The sequence below is a fragment of the Poecilia reticulata genome, chromosome 11 (assembly GCF_904066995.2).
Source record: "Poecilia reticulata chromosome 11, P_reticulata-male-v2, whole genome shotgun sequence".
Lineage (NCBI taxonomy): Eukaryota > Metazoa > Chordata > Actinopteri > Cyprinodontiformes > Poeciliidae > Poecilia > Poecilia reticulata.
The window spans coordinates 21812904-21832206 of NC_088840.1; the positions used below are offsets into that span (position 1 = coordinate 21812904).

The window sequence follows — 19303 nt, forward strand, 5'->3', positions numbered from 1 at the left end:
TGCTGAAATGTGCTATACAAATAAAATTTGATTGATTGATTGATTGATTGATTGATTGATTGATTGATTCAGCAAACTGCTCCTCCGAGCTGTTCACAGAGCGTTCTGCCCTTCCTCTACTAGAGCAGGCCTTTAATGTGGGAAAACAAGAGTGAGAAAAGATAAACAACAAAAACAGATGGCAAGCTCAATCTAACACACAGGTCATCCAGCCCTTTCCCTACAGAGCGATTTCTTCCAAGGGTTGAGGGAACAATCAGTTCTCAGGAACACGGATATTCAACAGGGCAATCAAAAGGTTTTAGCATAGCACGTCACTCCTGATTAACATTAGTCTGAATAATGAACTAAAGTAATAAAAATGATAATACAAAAAATCTCTAACAGTATGAAAGTATAACTTGTCATTTAATTAGCTCTACATCCTTAAGAAAATGAAAAAATATTTTGTTTTATAAGATAGTTTATCTTTTACGGTGCCAGTAATACCTGAATTAATAGTAAATATTTATTAAGACGTAGAAGAGACGTTTGCATTACAATAACAGTAAGAGTAACAAAAAAAGTCTTTAAAATGTATTTTGTAGGGAGAAATAAAACTCTTTGTAATGCCTCAGTTTATTTGGAAGTTTTTTAAAGCAGCATTTATAAAAACGTCCGGAAGACGTTCAAGAACGTTCAAACAACATACGGAAGTATGCACTTTGTATAAGAAGTGAAAAATAAAAAATTGATAAAAAAATAATAACAGTCATAAAAGTTTTAAAGATATAAAAACTAAATCAAGTGAAATGACAGCAAAAAAAGAAAATTAATTGGGAACAAATGTTCTGAGTGAATGTTCAGACGTTTGCTGAACGTCAGGTCCGAACATTCGACTTTCAGACTACGTTCACGGACGTCGTGCGAACATTTCCTTGCTAGCTGGGTAGTCATCTAAAGGAACTATCTCAGAAATATTCCATAAAGTATTTTATATTGGGAGGAGATTTCAATATGGTTTATAATGAATGACTTGATAGATCACCCTCTAAATTTCAATCTTATCATGTAAATGTAGTTTTACAAAACTTTTGTTTAGATCTCTGGTGGATCATTTGAGAGAAACAAATCAGCGCGGTCAGTCCTTCTCCTGGTTTAAACCTGATGGCTCAGCTAAATCCCGTACAGACTTCTGGCTAATCTCAGCTAGTCTGATGCAAAATAGTGTAAATGCTGGAATTTCACCTGCTCCTTTATCTGATCACTGCCTGATACAACTCAGTATCACAACTCAATTGAAAAAAAAATCCCATAACAAAGGTCACTGGAAGTTTAACTCAACCCTGATTAACAACATGGACAAACATCAAGATGCAGAACTGTATAATATGATGAACAATCTTAAACTGTTGGAAAACCTCTAAAACCTCTAAAAACCAGCGGTAACTCTGAACAAAGCAGCAGCGCTCATTGATATACGGATACAATAGGAAAGGTTCTTATCTGGTGAAGTGAAGAAACTGTGAACATGTTGCGGGATGTAGGAGATACGAATCAGAGGACGATATTAACTTTGGATTTGTGGAAAACTGGAATACTGATATTGTATTTGTTTCATTTAGATAAAGTGGAAGAAAATACTACGTTTTTCAAAGAGAACTGACTTGAGAAATCTCTAGATGTGATGATCGTATGATCCACAAGGTGGCGGTAATGCAATGACATGAATGCCGACGGTCATAAAATCCCAAAGAAGAAGAGGAAGAGTAGTAGGAGGAGGAGGAAGAAGAGAAAGAAGATGGCACGCGGTAGGTTCAGTTGAATGTTTCAGTGTTTCTCTAAAAATGTCTTCAGCCCAGCGGTTAACTGTTGCTGCGGAAATTTTCACAAGAGTTTAAAGGAATCATCGTCAAGTCGGAGGAAGAGATGGATGATCAGCGCAGACTGCTGGATTTCTCCCGGACTCCCCAGATAATCTTACACCGGTTAGGTAGGAAACACCAGCGTTTGAATGAAGGTTAATACAGAGATCCCTCGTTTTTCGCGGGGGTTGCGTTCCAAAAATAAGCCGCGATACGCGAAATCCGCCAAGTAGAGTTACCTTTATTTTTTACGATTATTACACAGCATAATTAAATACTCTACATTTGAAACCAAAGAACAAAACCTGTTTTTTCGATGTGCGTGTTCATTAATCGGGACTTAATGTGATCCGGAGTCACGGCATTAAAGCGTCTCCTCCAACCTGCCCCTGTTATGGATCAACTGGTGGCTAAATCAACTGCTGGTGGCAGCTGGAAAAGACTGATGTTTCTGTGGGCGTGGCTTTTTAGGACCCCTTTACCGAACCAGGAAGTAAACAATGCGATAAGCTTAAAGAACTACAAATCTTTGCAAAAATACTATCCGATTCCGTAAAACAACCATTAAGATCTCGGGAATTACTCATTAGAAAGACTTTTGTTGGTCTAATATGGCATGTTGCCTTTTTTTTTAAGTTCATCTGCAAAACCATCAAAACATGTAAATTACGCAGAACTTGTCCTGACTTATGTGTTGCTTCAGAGATTGAAACTCGTCAAAGGAAGATCGAAATAGATCTCGATGTGGCATGACCAGATCTCAAAGCAAAGATTAATCCCTGAAAGCCGACATAAATGTTGAAAAGCATTGGGATTAAAAATAAAGTGTTTAAAAAGATCGACTGGCCGTGTAGTTTTTCCACACATTCCTCATATTGCGATATTTCAAACAGATAACCACAGTAACTAAAGCAAAAAAACATTTTTAACTCTTTCTGTAATGTTACTCTTTATTTCCTAGCTCATTTACAGAAGACATGGCTACCGCAGATCTATGTGGCAGTGGAATTTCTTTATTATTGTTGATATTTTTTTCTCGTAATTTAACTAAACGTCTTTATTCTTTTCATCAAGGGACTGTAATTCTCAACCATATGAGAGGTCGCTGAAAAAACAATTGTCTTATATACTTTTACATCAGAAACGGGTTCAAATCTTCACTCGAACTGAGATTCTGAAAGTGTCACCAGTTAATCCAGGTTTGCTTCCTAAAGCGCGGGGTGTCCGTTAGATGACGATCGATATCAGGTTCCAGGAACATCAGACTCTCAGCTGTCGTCATAGGTTAGTGGTTCAAACGGCGCTCTGAACTCATCGACCGCTGGCACGAGTTTAGTTAGCAGCGCCATCGTCGTTTCCCTTTTTGGACCAGTTTATTTGATTGTCTACAAAAAATATATATAATTCACTTGTTGCCAACATTTTGGAGGTAATATTGTTTAACAGGTTTCCCAGATATTGTCAAATTACCAAGGTGCACAGCTTTGCTTCTGCAGCCGAGTGAAGTCTTAAATTGCAAACGAAATAATGTGGCTTCCATTAAATGAGCAATTAATTAGTTTGCATGACATCATAACTGTTTACATTTATTGATATGTTTGCAGAGGATGTCAGTCAACATAAGACTGAAAAGACGTAAAATGATCGTCATTACTCTAACAATGCAGGGTGGTAGTACAAATTCTGACTGTTCAGTAGTCTCCTTTTGAAGTGGGGTATATTTTAGTGACCTTTCAATGTATTCAATATTCCTTCATACCGTTATGTTTTGAAGAGCTCTTGGAGAAAGTAGAGAGATGTTCATATTTGTTTATTTACGTTTGTCGCGTTTTGATCAGGAAGCGACAAAGCCACCTAATTTTTTTACAAACATCTGCGTTGAGGACCCCGTTTGACTGTCCCTAGTTAATCTTAATGCGGCTTGTTCTGTTTTTAATTTTATTTCCCTTCGTCAACAGCTTGCAAACTGTTTCCCAGTAGAGATCACACGGACAAATACTGTAGATATGACTCATAATCTGTTGGTGGTATCCGACAGTAATGTAGGAGCGTTTATTATTATAATTTCGACTTGTCAGTTTGGATATCACCACCAACTACATTAGCTGTTAACTTTATATCATTTAGATGAGATTTTATTACAGTACAACTTATTACTTGATATTCCTTTCTATTTACTTGATATTCCTTTCTATTTGGACACATAGACACCACACGCAACACCATCAGGTATGAGTTAAATTTGATTAAATATGTTGACAACCACCTCATTGTTTAGCGACACTCACTGTGGCTAGTAAGTCGCTAAACAATGCGACACTTACTATTTACCTTTTGCTTACCTGTAATGTAAGCAACTCGCATACCGGGTACCCCAGGTACCTCGATCCCAATGTTTTTCTGATAAGAGCTGTAACAAAAAGCAGAAACTATCCACTTAGGTTTACATTGCGGCTATTCATGACGGCTATTCATGAGTTGGAATTAATGTATTCTGATGAACCTGAGTGTGAATGGGATTGTGTTACTCATTGATCTGGTGATGCTCAAATGCTGTGTTTTTGAAGCGCAATGAATGCTATTTTTTAGAAAATTGTTTTGAAACATAATTTTCACATGCAACATTAAACATATTTGCGTCAAATGGGATTTATAGGAAAGTTTTGCAAACGGTTTTTTCACGCAAGTAGCATTTTTCAACAGACACCGACACAGCCACCTACTATTTAGATATATCTGCGGTTCGCATAAGTTTCAACCAGTTGATTTAGCCACCAGTTGATCCATAACACCCCGCGAGATTCACAGCTGTGTCTACGGCAGAGCCATGGATCTCGTCAAGCGAGCCACCGGTCGGGATTTGCGCTGATTCTGGATAGTTATTCCAGCAGGCATTCAAAGTTTCAGTTTTCATCTCTTGAATGGCCAAGCTATTTTACTTATATGTAAATACCGTAACATTATTGGCACAGAGGTAGAGAAGAACCGCAGACTGTTTATCCAATCAGGACGCAGAACACAATGTACTATGGAAAAAAAACAGCATCAAAAATATTCCGCCAAGCAGCGAGGCCGCAAAAGGTGAACCGCGTTGTAGCGAGGGATCACTGTATATGCACCTTTCTGTATGATGATCATTTAGTAAATGTTCTTTTCCCATGTAAATGGTTTGTTAACAGGTAAATTAAGGCAGACATCAAATTACGCTGTGAGAATGGCTTATTTATATAGAGAAAATGACTTTTTTATGGCTGTCCCTCCTTAACTACTGAGTCTTACTGTTGAAAACGAAGCTGAAGTTGGTTTCCAAGTCCAGCTTCCGATTTGGGAAATGGCTTAAGGGTGATACCACCCAATTTTTTAGTACCTCCCCCATCTTTAATCGACTCTAATTTAAAAACTACAACACCCAGACTCTTCAAACCTGGACTGGATCATTCTGCTCTAATAGCAGAATATTTAAAACCATGTTTGTGATTTGTAAAACCTTTATCTGTTTTGTGAAACTTCAAAAAAGGGGCAACTTTTGCCCTTTTTTCAGTCTTGATCACACAAGATCTGCTCTAATTACAAAACCACAACACCTAGACGCTTCAAACCACCTGGACTAAATTATTCTGTTTTAATAGCAGAATATGTATAACCATGTTTGGGATTTGTGAAACCTTTATCTGATTTTTGAAACTTCAATAAAGGACGATTTGACCACTTTTTTGTATCTGGATCATACTAGAACTGCTCCAGTACCTAAAATAGAACTTATAGACTCTTCAAATCTGCACTATATTATTCTTCTCTAATAGCAGAATATAACCATGTTTAGGATTTGTGAAACCTTTTACTGATTTGTGAAACTTCAAAAAAGGGCGATTTCACCACTTTTTTTTTTTATATCTTTGTCACCCGAGAACTGCTGTAATTCCAAATCTACAATATCTAGACTCTTCAAAGCTAGTCTAAATTATAATCAACTAATAGAATATTTTAATCCATGTTTGGGATGGGTGATTTGTGAAACTATACTAAATTTTAAATTTCATTAAAAAGTTTTCACAAATCCCAAACATGATTATAAATACGTAAGAGCCGGGGGGAGCAATACGGGATATTTACAGCACCTTCGTACGTCACACTCAGAAACTCATCTACCAGCCATGCATCGCCATGTCCCGGCCAGAACATGTGCGCTAAATAATAAAACGTAAATTAACGAAACTTCGAGGGAGGTAAATTTTCCCCAAGGAATTTTAATAATCAAGGAACTCGAATCATTCAAGGAATCCTTTCAGCCCTAATTCAAAGTAATAAAAATAAATAATATCTTGAAATAATACAATTTAGTGTTAAATATTAACAATAATCCCTACAGATTATTGCTAAGTAGTAGGGCTGTAGTGATACAATAATCTCACAATACGATGCACAATATTCTGCTCACTATACAATATATATTGCGATATTCAGCAAACGATACAATGCAATACACTTTGACAATTTTCTGAAAGATTTTAGAGGGACAGAGTGATTTTGGTGACATTTTGTGACTGTTATAGAGTTGGATTGAATTAATTTAACTGAAAACTGATTAAAAGCACCAACTACACAATGCCTGGACACAGGCTTAAAGTCTGTGTCCATGGTTGGACATGGACACAGACTTAAAGTAGACAGCTGGACAAAATGAATCGAAGTGGTGAGAAAACATGTTTCTTTTAATTGAAACAGTACAAACTGTAGCTTACATGCATCTGTAAAGTAAATAAAGTGCACCAAGTACCCTGCTCTGAATAGTTTGATACCTTTTTAACCTTGACACTTAACATCTCAAGGAATCACTCTAAGCCTGATGACCTAATAACTCTCCCAGTGAAGCAAGCAGTGAGTGAGCAAGGTGACAGTTGGATGTTACGATACTTGCGGATGAATATCGATTTTTTTCTAGAAAAGAAAATATTGATATATATCACAAAATCGATATTATTACACAACCGTACTACAATTAATTTGTAATAAGATATATTTTTAAAATCCGCTCATTTGAAAATTTTCCAAATGTCAGCTGGATATGATGACTAATCTGTCTCTGTCAGCGCTCTTGAATTTTCAAGTTTATTTTTTAATTCATTTCTGTCTTAAACGATGAAAGATTTCTCCTATTTACTGCAGTAAAGTTAACAATTTCTCTTTTCCTCTGTTTCCCTCTACAGATTCCCTGCAATGTAACGTTTGTAACCAGGAGAGGAGATCCACTCTGGACCAGGAGGAGTTAGAACCTCAGCAGGTGAAACAAGAACAGGAAGAACCAGAAGATCATCAGATAAAATTAGAGCAGGATAATCTAAAACATCAGCAGATAAAAGTGGAAGAGAAAGAAGTTTACTTCAGTCAGGATGAAGAACAGATTGAGTTAAAACAGGAGACTGATACCTGCATGGTGGTTCATGTTGATGAACAAACATCCCACACTGAATCAGAACCAAACATGAACCAAGTCATCTTCCAGGAAGCTGCTGAAGCTGAGAACCAAAATCAGGAAAGAAGCAAACCTTTCTCATGTGTGATCTGTGAAAAAAGTTTTAGACAAAAACAGTATTTAACTCAGCACATGAGGATTCACACTGGTGAAAAGCCGTTTTTATGTGTGAACTGTGGAAAAAGTTTTAGTCAAAAACAGTATTTAACTCAGCACATGAGGATTCACACTGGTGAAAAGCCATTTTTATGTGTGAACTGTGGAAAAAGTTTTAATCAAAAACAGCTGTTAACTCTGCACATGAGGACTCACACTGGTGAAAAGCCGTTTTCATGTGTGAACTGTGGAAAAAGTTTTAGTCAAAAACAGGTTTTAACTCAGCACATGAGGATTCATACTGGTGAAAAGCCGTTTTCATGTGTGAACTGTGGAAAAAGTTTCAGTCAAAAACAGGTTTTAACTCGGCACATGATTATTCACACTGGTGAAAAACCATTTTCATGTGTGAACTGTGGGAAAAGGTTCAGTCAAAAAGTTATTTTAACTCAGCACATGAGGATTCACACTGGTGAAAAGCCGTTTTCATGTGTGAACTGTGGGAAAAGGTTCAGTCAAAAAGTTATTTTAACTCAGCACATGACGATTCACACTGGTGAAAAGCCGTTTTCATGTGTGAACTGTGGAAAAAGTTTTAATCGGAAACAGTTTTTAATTCAGCACATGATGATTCACACTGGTGAAAAACCGTTCTCATGTGGGAACTGTGGAAAAGGTTTTAGTCTAAAACAGAATTTAACTCGGCACATGAGGCATCACACTGGTGAAAAGCCGTAGAACTATTTTCCATATATGTCCTGTGTTGAGGTTCACTATAAAAGTCATTTAGAAGTAAACTGGAGTCATACACTGAAGGGCTTTCTTGTCTATAAAGTGGGAAAATTTTAACATTTTCTAATTTGTTAAATGTTATAATTTGGATCTTAACATTTTGATACTAAGAGATGTACAAGAAGGATTGATTTGTATTATTCTGTATGGAGACAATAAGTGGGGTAAAGGAGATTTACTTTAATCCATTTTTAATCAAAAATAAAATGTCTGTTGTGGGATTTTCATTAATTGTTTTGCACTTTGAAATTTACTGTATTAAAAAATTATTTTATAGGTTTGTCTTTAAAGCAAAACTAGACTGAAACTGATGCTGTTATTTGTTCCAAATTATATTAACCAGTCTATGTAAAAGCTTTTCAAATAAATTAACCTGCCCTTTTACTGAGAAAATGTAATATTCAATTTAAACATATTTTCCATCATTGATTGTTCTTGATTGTTCAAAATATGTGATTATTGTCTCCAATAATTTGGAGTGTCACTCGTCTTGTATAATTTTTCTATTTTCTGTTGCGGCTGTTTTCTATTGAAGATCACTATCTTTTTTTTTTAAGTTGAAATTTATTTAATCTCTACACATATAGATACATGTTTGTTTAAGTCCTTACAAAGTCACCTGATCACTTGCATTTCCTTTGAAAATGCAGTGAGTGCTGAACGCTACTGCTGAAATTTGCAGAAATATTTGACTTCAAGTGCAGAATCATGGTTACAAAGGTAAAGTATAATATGTATTGAATAATTTTAGTGTTAAAGAGAGTAATGACTTTTAACTCGTAGTGCAGTAATAAGAATGTATGAGCTGACATTAGGCAAAAAGAAAACCGTCAGCTTAAATATCAATATCATGTTGGCTTACACTAGTGTGTTGGTTAACACAACTTAACCCATTAAATAAGGGAGGTTTAGTTTTTAGGTAAAAAAATTGGCTAAAAATCTAATGTTGGCTTGAATTCTATCATTACCATGTTGTGGTAAGTTAGCATATACCATGTTGGATAACATTAACTTAGTCCATTGTGTAAGTTGAACTTAGCTTTTTTGTCCCAATTAAACAATGGGGCCAGGCCTGAAGAGGGGGCACAATGGTGCCTGGGCTCAACCTGAGGAGACGTGGGTCCCCTTTCCCATGGGCTCACCACCTGTAGGATGGGCCAAAGGGGTCGGGTGAATTGTGTGATGGGTGGTGGCCGAGGGAGGGGGGCCTGGCGGTCTGATCCTAGGTTGCAGAAGACTCTTGGGGCGTGGAACGTCACCTCTCTGGTGGGGAAGGAGCTGGAGCTAGTGTGTGAAGTTGAGAAGTTCCGACTAGAAATAGTCTGTCTCATCTCGACGCATGGCTCTGGTTCTGGAACCAGTCTCCTTGAGAGGGGCTGGACGTATTTCCACTCTGGAGTTGCCCGCAGCGAGAGGCGCCGGGCAGGTGTGGGCATATTTGTTGCCCCCTGTCTTGGTGCCTGTACATTGGGGGTTTACCCCAGTGAGCAAGAGGGTAACCTCCCTCTGCCTACAGGTGAGGGGACGGGTTCTGGCTGTTGTTTGTGCTTACGGGCTGAAAAACAGTTCAGATTACCCATCCTTCTTGGAGTCCTTGTAAGGGGTACAGGAGAATGCCCCTCCTGGGGACTCCCTTGTTCTGCTGGGGGACTTAAACACTCACGTGAGCAATGACGGTGAGACCTGGAGGGGCGTGGTTGGGATGAATGGTCCCACCCATCTGAACTCGAGTGATGTTCTGTTGTTGGACTTCTGTGCTCGTCACGGATTGTCCATCACGAACACCATGTTCAGACATAAGGGTGTCCATATGTGCACTTGGCACGAGGACACCATAGGCCGGAGTTTGTTGATCGACTTTGTCATCGTTTCATCGGATCTACGGCCGTATGTCTTGGACACTCGGCTGAAGAGAGGTGCGGAACTGTCCACTGACGGTCTGATCGGTGGTGGCGGTGACGATGGTGAGTTGGCTCCAGTAGTGGGGGAGGAAGCCGGTCAGACCTGGCAGGCTCAAACGTGTTGCGAGGATCTGCTGGGAATGTCTGGCGCAGTATAATATGAGACAGAGATTTAACTCCCATCTCCGGCAGAACATCAAACACGTTTCGGGGGAAATGGGGGACATTGAGTCTGAGTGGACCATGTAGAACACGCAGTGTTCTCCCTGCCAGCATGCCTTGGTGGGCCCCATATGGGAAAAAAGGGAAGACCAGATGGGTCCCATATGGGTTTGTCCGTGGGTTCCACGGTGGCCCAACATGGGTTTGCCCATGTAAGGCCACAGCCCACATGGGCCCTACATGGTGGTGGGCCCACGTAGGCTGTGGGCCTACAGCCTACTTAGGCCCACAGCCTACCTACGTAGACTGTGGGCCTACATGGGCAAACCCATGTGGGGCCACCGTGGAACCCGCGGACAAACCCATATGGGGCCACCGTGGAACCCGCGGACAAACCCATATGGGACCACCGTGGAACCCGCACAATAATCCATATGTCAACCCTCCTTTCCCCCATATGGGGCCCACCTAGGCACACTGGCAGGGGTCAGAACAGGCTGTCAGAGTACCACCGGCTAGCTGTAACTAGTAGACATGAAAAATAGCAGGTAAAGGACAATAAGCTTAAGAGGCTCCATGGCCCACCGATGCAATGCATGCACCCAAAGCCTCACCCAAAAACAGTGAAAAGCCCATTTCACTGTCCCCAACTCGCACTGTATGAGAAATACTTAGGTGTATCCACATATGATCCAGAAGGTGGCAGTAATTCAACAATATGAATGCTGACAGTCAAAAACCCCAAAGAAGAAGAGAAAGCGGAAGGAATGGGTGGTGGAGGTGAAGCCCAGAAAGGTAGTTATCTGTTCAGATTCAATCTTTTGCCTAACTAGTATTATCAGTGGAAAATCTGAAAGCTGTCAAGACCTTTTAAATTAAGTTAGTTATTTGATATATGGTATAAAACAACAAAATATAAGTATTCAATTCACATGGATTCCGGCACATAAAAGAATAGTAAGTAATGAAAAAGTAGATAAGTTGGCTAAAGAAGAAGTTAAGGCAAGATAAATTGAATAAGATGTCCCACTAAGTAGAGCAGAAATAAATGTAATTATTAAAGATCAAATAAATAATATATGGCAAGAGAGATGGAATTTAGAAGAAAGAGGAAGGCATTTACATAAAATACAGAAGGAGGTAATCATAAGAAACAATAGTAGTATAATGAATAGGAGAGAGGAAATATGGATTAACAGGTTGAGGATTGGGCATAATAGCTTAAATAGTGGTTTTAAAAATAGGGAAACATCCATCAGGTGATTGTTTTTATAGCAGGGAAACAGAAGGAGTAGAACATCTGTTGATTTATTGTGGAAAATGTATAAAGGAGAGGAAGGAACTGGAAAGGGTAATGGGGAGTTCAGTAATGATGGTTAATTTATTAAGAAAACATCAGTCACAGGATATAATTCTAGAACTTGTTAAATATATGAAAGTTACAAAATTAACTGAAAGGATCAAGTATGTGAGAGTGTTTTTGATTTGAAGATTGAAAAAAATAATATTTCTGTCCAGTTGATGGCGGTAATGCACAGCGTTTGTAAGCTGCCAGAAAATGTCATAGAAGAAGAAGAAAGCGAGGAGGTTGGATAAGGACTGGAGGAACTGAGGTAGATGGGAGTGGCGAAGACAATGATATAGATTTTGACGACTGGACTCCGGTAGGCAGAGGAAAAGCTGGAGGCAAAGATGAGGTTTTGAAAGAAGATAGAGAAATTGGTAGCCAGAATAGTAAACGAAGTCTGGAAGAGTGCAGCTCAGATGAAAAATACAGAGTGGTCAGGAAGAAAGTAACAAACGAAGAATTTAAGGTAATTCTTAAATTCAGGAAGGAAAATATGAATATTAATCCAAGTCTGATAGCAGTTTCAAGAGAAATAGAAAAGAAAATAGGGGAGGTGGAGTTTGTTAAAATATTATGAGATGGAAGCATGTTGATAAAATGTAAATCTGAAGACCAAAAGAATTGACAACATTTTCAAAAAGTTGTTAGTGAAAAACTAATTGTTGGCGAAAATAGAGTATCATGTGGTGTTATTACTGGTATTCCGTTTTAGAAAGATTTAAACAATACAGCTAACTGAAATTGGTGCTTGAGGAGCATCATCATTCATATATGAAATTTGGGAGGCTTTTCCCTCTAAAGGGGCAAGCCGGAGCACCCGGAGAGAAGCTAAACAGAATTTGCAACACACACGCACGCACACACACACACACACACACACACACACACACACACACACACACACACACGAGGGATCATTTAGAGAGACCAATTAAGGCTGTGGATGCTTTTGAATGGTGTTGTCAAACCGGAGCACCCGGAGAGAACCTAGAAAGTCTACCCATCCCTCTATCCACCCATCTTTCTATCCACCCATCCCTCTATCCACCCATCCCTCTATCCACCCATCCCTCCCACACCCATCCCTCTATCCACCCATCCCTCCCACACCCATCCCTCCCGCACCCATCCCTCCCACACCCATCTCTCTATCCACCCATCCGTCTATCTGCCTATTCCTCCATCCCTCCCACACCCATCCCTCTATCCACCCATCCCTCCCGCACCCATCCCTCCCACACCCATCCCTCTATCCACCCATCTCTCTATCTTGGTGATGATTTCACCATCACCAAGAAGGGATGGTGAAATCACTTTCACCATCCCTTCTTTGGATGGTTTCCGTCATTTTCTCTATCATCCTGCGAGAATCTGCTTTTTGTTTTCTCATTAATATCATGAGTCTTCCGATTCTGCTCCAGATTTTGAATGTCTGATTTTTGACCTCAGAGTTTTCTTCAACTGTTTGTTTCTTATTTTATGGCGATCTGCTAAATTCTCAAACATGTCGTCTTCTGTGGGGTAGAAACTATCTCTTCTGCAGGGGGCATCTGTTGAATCGTCTGTGTCGCTTTCAGATGTGTCCTCAGTCGTGAGGTGGAAGCTGTCTCTTTTTTGGGAAGAATCTATTGACTTATTCTCTAAATGATCTGGTTCAGATGTGGGTTGTGGATATTTCTGGTTGGAATCTGTTGACTCGTCAGTGCCAACGTGCTCCTGATATGCATCACTTGAAGATGACTCTGAAAATGTTTCTGGTTTCCTGATTGTAACAGTGTTTCCTGGTGAATTCAAATTCTCTGCTGAAGTAGTTCTTGATATCACTGTCTCAAAAGGAGGCTTAAGGTCCCCCAGAAATTTCTCAATTTCTGGTTGGAAAGCCTTGTATTCCTTCAGGAGATTATTGATTTTAGTCTTGAAGTATCCCATGCGACTGGTCACCTTCTTGTTTTTCTTATCTTTTGAAAATGAGGAAAGCAGTGCTTTGGTTCCAAGTTTTGTTTTTGGTTTCAAGCCTTCAATCTTCTTCACGTGATCATTCTCAGTCTGCTCCAGATCTCTGAGCTTCGTCTCCATGTCTTTGTAAGCATCCTCCCAGCAAACTTGGTCTAAAAGTCTGTCTGTTAAGACCAGAATCACCCTGTCTAACTCTGTGTTGAGGGCTGTGAGCCTTCGTTTTTCATCTACTGCGCACAGAAACTGGTATTTCAACATGGGCACATTGGTCGCTTGGTGTCTCAACATTTTGATCATTTCCACTAGTTTCTTGTTCTTTTCGACTGCTTCCTTCAGTTCTTCCTGTTCCGCTGCTACTTTCTCCTTCACAGTGACCAAGTCGTACGTTTTTAATTTCTGCCTTAGCTCTCCAAAGTAGCTGTCTTGAAGTTCAATGATCTCCTTGCTTTCTTTTTCCATCTCTGTGAACTCATCAAATAGTCTAGTTTGATGTACAAGTTGTCGAGACAAGACACCAATATTTTTTCTTAACTCTTTGTTAAGAAATGTCAGCCGTTCCTGCTGTTGTTGCGCGGCCCTGTTCAAAGATTTCATCACAGGTTCCTCAAGTAGTTGTTCGTTTGTTTTTACCATCACGCCAAAAAGCAGCTGTCTCCTTTTGCATAGTTTGGCCACTTTTTCTCTCTCATCAATCCAGATGTCTGATTCCAAATTTAGCTTAAAGAGCCGTCTTTCACATTCTTTGAAAAACTCCCTCTCATCTCTCTCCAGTCTTTTCCGATTTTGAAAATGGCTTCTGAGGTCCTTGGCGTTCTCGAGTTCTGCGTTGACTTTCAAGAGCTTTTGGAGCGCCCTCTTGTTCTTCCTGCGGACTTTTTCAGCATCAAACACAGCAGCTGTTGCTTTTGCCTTCATAGTTTTAGAAATTTTCTTGGGGGGAAAAGTAAAAAATGTCAGAGCAAAACAAAATGTAGGTCAGTCAGCTTCAAGGCCAAAAGCCAAATGGAGAGAATTTTGATGATTCATAGCTTTGAGCTATGAATCATCAGGGGGTGCCCTTGATGACATCATTGTTGTGATGTCATAACCTCCAGGGCTCTTTTTATTAATCACTGTTTGAGTGACTTTTAAAAGTGACCTGAAAGCTACATTTTCCTCACTGACTGAAGTTTATTCGGTAGTTCGAGGCAGCAGAAATCTAACGTCTCCAATTTTCCGCAGGAATGTTTGTGAAATTAATTTAAATTTAGACCTTGTTTTGTTGAACAGACTCCAAGTAATCACTGAAAATCAAATAAAAACACACAATGCCGTCCTGGGGCAGAGACAGCAATTCTAGAAAATGTGAGAGCATGGAGGGATTTTTAAACCGAAAAAGTACATGTTGCCATGGGGATTAGTTAGTGTGGCAAAGCCTTAAAAAATTTTTGCATTCTGATCTGATTCAAGGATTTTTTTTTTTATTGTCGTACCAGCTTTGTTTGTTTGTGGTATGAAATTCAGACTCAGATCCCAGATTAAGAAATATAATAGTAAAAGTGTTGGGTAAAGAGTTTAAAAGGTGAGATGAAGCTGAATTAAGTGCGGCTCCAGTTTAGCAGTCTGACGACTGATGGGTAGAATCTATCAGAAAAGAAAGAATGGGTAGCTAGTTTGCCATCTGTTGCCAAGAGACTGATGATGACGTTAGTGGACGACTGGTGACAAGTTTTACCCAGAATACACTTGGAGACAATGAGGACGATCCTCTTGTAATTTTGCGTCTCATAAAGTGAAATGTAAGAGTAAAGATAATGACAGTCACGTAGCATAACATTTTATTCAATATTTTACACCCACAATGTTATTAAAATCAGTCGGTCTTGTAAAGTTTAAAGAAACCATGAGTCAACAATGTCTGGGGCAGCCTACTATATAATTCACTGGGGAAAATTCCTTTGTAGTTGTATGTACACTAAATTCATTAGGAGCAGGCTCACCTTAAAAGCATGTGAGTGGAAATTTTAAACATTTAAAGTTTTTCGCAACTGAGGTGAAATTATTTGGGGGAAGTGAAATGCGCCTCCTTCCAGTATTGGGGGGGGACACAAGTCCCCCCGGTTCCTACGCCTGTGGTAACAAGTATTCTTACACATTTCCGTTTACAATCCAATAATCAGATTAAAGTTATTCATCCATGTAGCATAATGACTGTCATTCCAAGACTGAACACTCACTTTATCATTTGCCTCAATACTCAATAAATACTCTGGTAGCACAGAGCCTACCAGATTCTGATATATTTCATTGGTCAAAAGACATTTGATTATTGGTCAAAATGCATTGATATAAGTTGACTGGAAATTGAACAGGTTCTGCCTCTTTCTAAAACCGAAGTAAAAAACAGCTAATGGGTGTTCTGTGTGGCACAGGGGTTAAGCACAATCCATATCTGGAGGCCTTAGTCTTTGACGCAGCTGTCGCAGGTTCGATTCCTGGTCTGGCAATTTTTGCTGCATGCCTTCCCCTTCTTTCATTACCACTTTCCTGTCAACTAACTATCAAATAAAGGCCACTAGCAGGGTCGTGCAGAGACCACTAAAGGGACATGTCCTCAAAAAAAAAGGGCACATCCAACTGTATTTTAGGACAGAATATTAACAAAGCCTTTCAGCTTTCAAAGTTTAATAAACAATGATAAATTACAAAATTGTGAGGTATACAATCAAAGCTAAGGAGAATCTCTACATAGAGCAGATATGTAAATCAGAGCTGGACCACCAGACATATTTTGTCTTTACAGAATTACACTATTAAAAATATAAACAAGGGCACAATGCAACCTTTTAGTGACTGTAATCTATATAAAAAGAGCTGCCTGTTTGCTGCAGTGGAGATGAAGATGGTCCATTCAGGAAAGCAGAGCTGCATCAAACTTTAATGTGGAACTGCAGAAAAAAACAAAAGCAAATATTTAATTGTTAATGTATGTCACCATGAGAAAAGCCTACTGAGTTTTGCTTAAAAAACTTTTTTAAACATTTAATCACACATTCGTCTCATGAAGTGAATTTTTTTTTTTTGCAAAACAAAATTTTTGCGCTTGTCAGAGAACTTTTCTTAATATTATAAGGGATTGTTTGTGACTCAAAGTTTTGCTTGTGATTCTCACATGAGTCGTGGGCAGGGCCCAAAATCACAAAAGATTTCTGATGTGTGCAAATAAAAGTTTATGTTTGGCAAATAATTTTTTTTGTTCACAAGACAAAAATTAGCTACTTAATTAAAAGGTTTTTTAAACAAAACGATTTGTTGTTTAAAAAAGAAATCATTACAATTCCAAAAGTTTTGTTTACAATTTTATTTTACTTAACTGAGGTTAGTTTTTTTTCCCCCCATTGAATAATTGGGGGGAAAAAAAATACAACTTCGTACTCAGCAAACCAGACCCTAAACTTACTTAAAGTCTGGATTGAGTTTTTTCCCCTTCATTAATGACACACTTTTATTACATTCATTATATCTATCATGGTAATTCAGGGTGAGTTATTTTTAATTCTAAATGAATATCCTTGTTGGACTTTTATTTAAGTGTTATTCTCCTTCAAGGTACATTTACCTAACGCCTGAATAAATCCAATGTACATTATGCAGCAAAGGAAATTAGAAGATCGGACATATATCCATTATGGAGATGATTGGTTTTGGACGGGCGATGTGCCCTAATTGCATAAGCGATACTAAAGAATGACTGATATCATTAAAGATACAGGGGAGAAGCTTTTCAGTTATCTAGCTTTGCTAGCCAAATCATTAGCTAGCAGCTAGCTAATAGCACAACAACAACAGCCTAATGTCTGTATGATAAAAATACTGAATGGATAGATAAGAACAGTTTCTCCTCACCTGGCTGTCTCCTCCCGCTCAGTAGTTCTTCATAGAAATGCAGACGCAGAGGCCTGTCAGTGTCTGTTGTATTTCATTACCTCTCTGCTGAAACCGCGACTCCGAGCTGAAGCAGAAACGATACTTCAACGTTTTCCGTCATCTGACAAGTATGAAAAACGTTTTTGGTGAATAAAGTGGAATAGACATTCCACTTTATTCACCAAAAACGTTTTTTTATTTCACCAAAAACTGTTCTGTAATCTGGAACGTTCGCTACGTTGAGCTCCAGTTAGCCGCCTTATCTCACTGCGCGAGAGGCAACTGCGTCATGCGTCACGGGCAAAAGGTCAAAGTAACAAGGTGACCGGCTTATTATGTTGTACAAAAAAATTTTAAATAAAATAATAATAATAATAATTTGAGTACATGTTATGTGTCACGAGTGCTTAGAAAATAATAATAATAATTTTTAAAAAATTGACCAAAAGGGCACTTGGGGGCAAGGAGCAAAAAGGGCAGGTGCTCAAGCAACTCCCCCCCCCCCCCCCCCCCATCTTAACTCTATTTACCGCGTAACCCGTTTCTGATAGCAAAAAATCTTCTCTCATTTATTTTTAAACCTCTCCTCAAGTGCTTTTCTTTTCATATCTCCTAACCATAATCCCTTGTAAAGTGGAAATAATTAACAAAATATTGAAACGTTGAAAGAAATCAACCTGACATCAGTCCTCACCTGTTCTAATTTCTGGTTCTTTTATAATTAATATCATTTTTATCTTCACACCCTGAAACTCCACTTGGCTCTTCAATGTCTTCCCTGACCTGCTCCTCATAATAAAATTTTGTTTAGTTAGTTTAAAAATTAAAACCGGTTAATACATATTTCAATAAACTAAATGAAGACCTCACCAGAGCTTCTTCACCTTTCTTCAACATCATTCTAGCACTGCCATTCTCCTAAATATATAATATAATATAATATAATATAATACACATGTTAATGGTCAGTATTATCAGGTGTTGTGTAGCCATTGCTCATTTTAAATAATAAAAAGGCTAATTTTGCAGCTGTTTCAGTCTCATTCTGATTAAATAAAACATTGTGGCTAGACTAGCTAACTTTTAGACAAAGTTAGCAGTAAAATTTTTAACATGTGACTATTCCAGAATTAAAACGAGTTAGCCAAAAAGATTTAGTTCTATATATGGAAGTAAACTGATAACAAGATATTATAAACGAGCGATATTCATGGCAACATTCCCGACAGTTTACCTCATTCAGACGGAGTTTCTGCCTCCCTGCTCTCTGAGCCGTTCAGAGAGGGGGAGAGTGGGGGGGGCGCAGGAAGCGCTGTGGTGCGCCTTCAAAACAAAAGCACGCGAGTGGAAGATCTTTCCTATGCTGACATCTGTACAAATGTCGTTTTGATGCATTGGAACACTTATAACTTTTGTATCAACATACATTTTTTTATAGCCTCATTTTTATTTGTCTAATAGAAAAGAATTTGGATATAGGAACATATTAGCTACACTGAAGATCCTGTCTGTCCGTTGAGACTTTGTTGCTGGCTTGGGGCAGTTGCAGATGGGCCATCTGGGGTCTGTGGCCCTCAATGGTGACTGGGGTGAGTTCTAGCGTTTAGAGGAGAGTGCAGTTGTAGCCTCGGTGGTGCTCCTGGGGTTCCACGCTCAGATCTCTGCAGCTCCAATCGCTTTCATGTCTGTGGCTCCTGTTAAGGAAGAATTATTTATGTGACTAAAATTTAGCAAACAAATCTGGCTCTGCTTCTTCAGGACAGGGTCAGGGTTTCTACTCAGACCCCAGGGTTTCTACTCAGACCCCAGGGGTCTGAGTAGAAAC

General features: G+C 38.9%; 2 protein-coding genes across 3 annotated transcripts in view; both read left to right on the plus strand.

The window, feature by feature from the left end:
• The window catches only part of LOC103472602 (uncharacterized), an 80745-nt gene that overhangs the window by 36624 nt on the left and 24818 nt on the right, over positions 1 to 19303 (plus strand). The gene's annotated exons all lie outside the window — the stretch shown is intronic.
• LOC145553682 (uncharacterized) lies at positions 1662 to 16517 on the plus strand. 2 transcript variants are annotated; one of them, XM_081612530.1, is made up of 3 exons: positions 1662 to 1790; positions 1874 to 1972; positions 7052 to 16517. In XM_081612530.1, the coding sequence occupies exons 1-3, from the start codon at positions 1706 to 1708 to the stop codon at positions 8149 to 8151; spliced, it is 1284 nt and encodes a 427-aa protein (XP_081468656.1). In that variant the 5' UTR covers positions 1662 to 1705; the 3' UTR covers positions 8152 to 16517. The 2 variants fall into 2 exon arrangements, with proteins under 2 accessions (XP_081468656.1, XP_081468657.1); XM_081612531.1 differs by lacking the exon at positions 1874 to 1972 and having other exon boundaries at positions 1691 to 1790.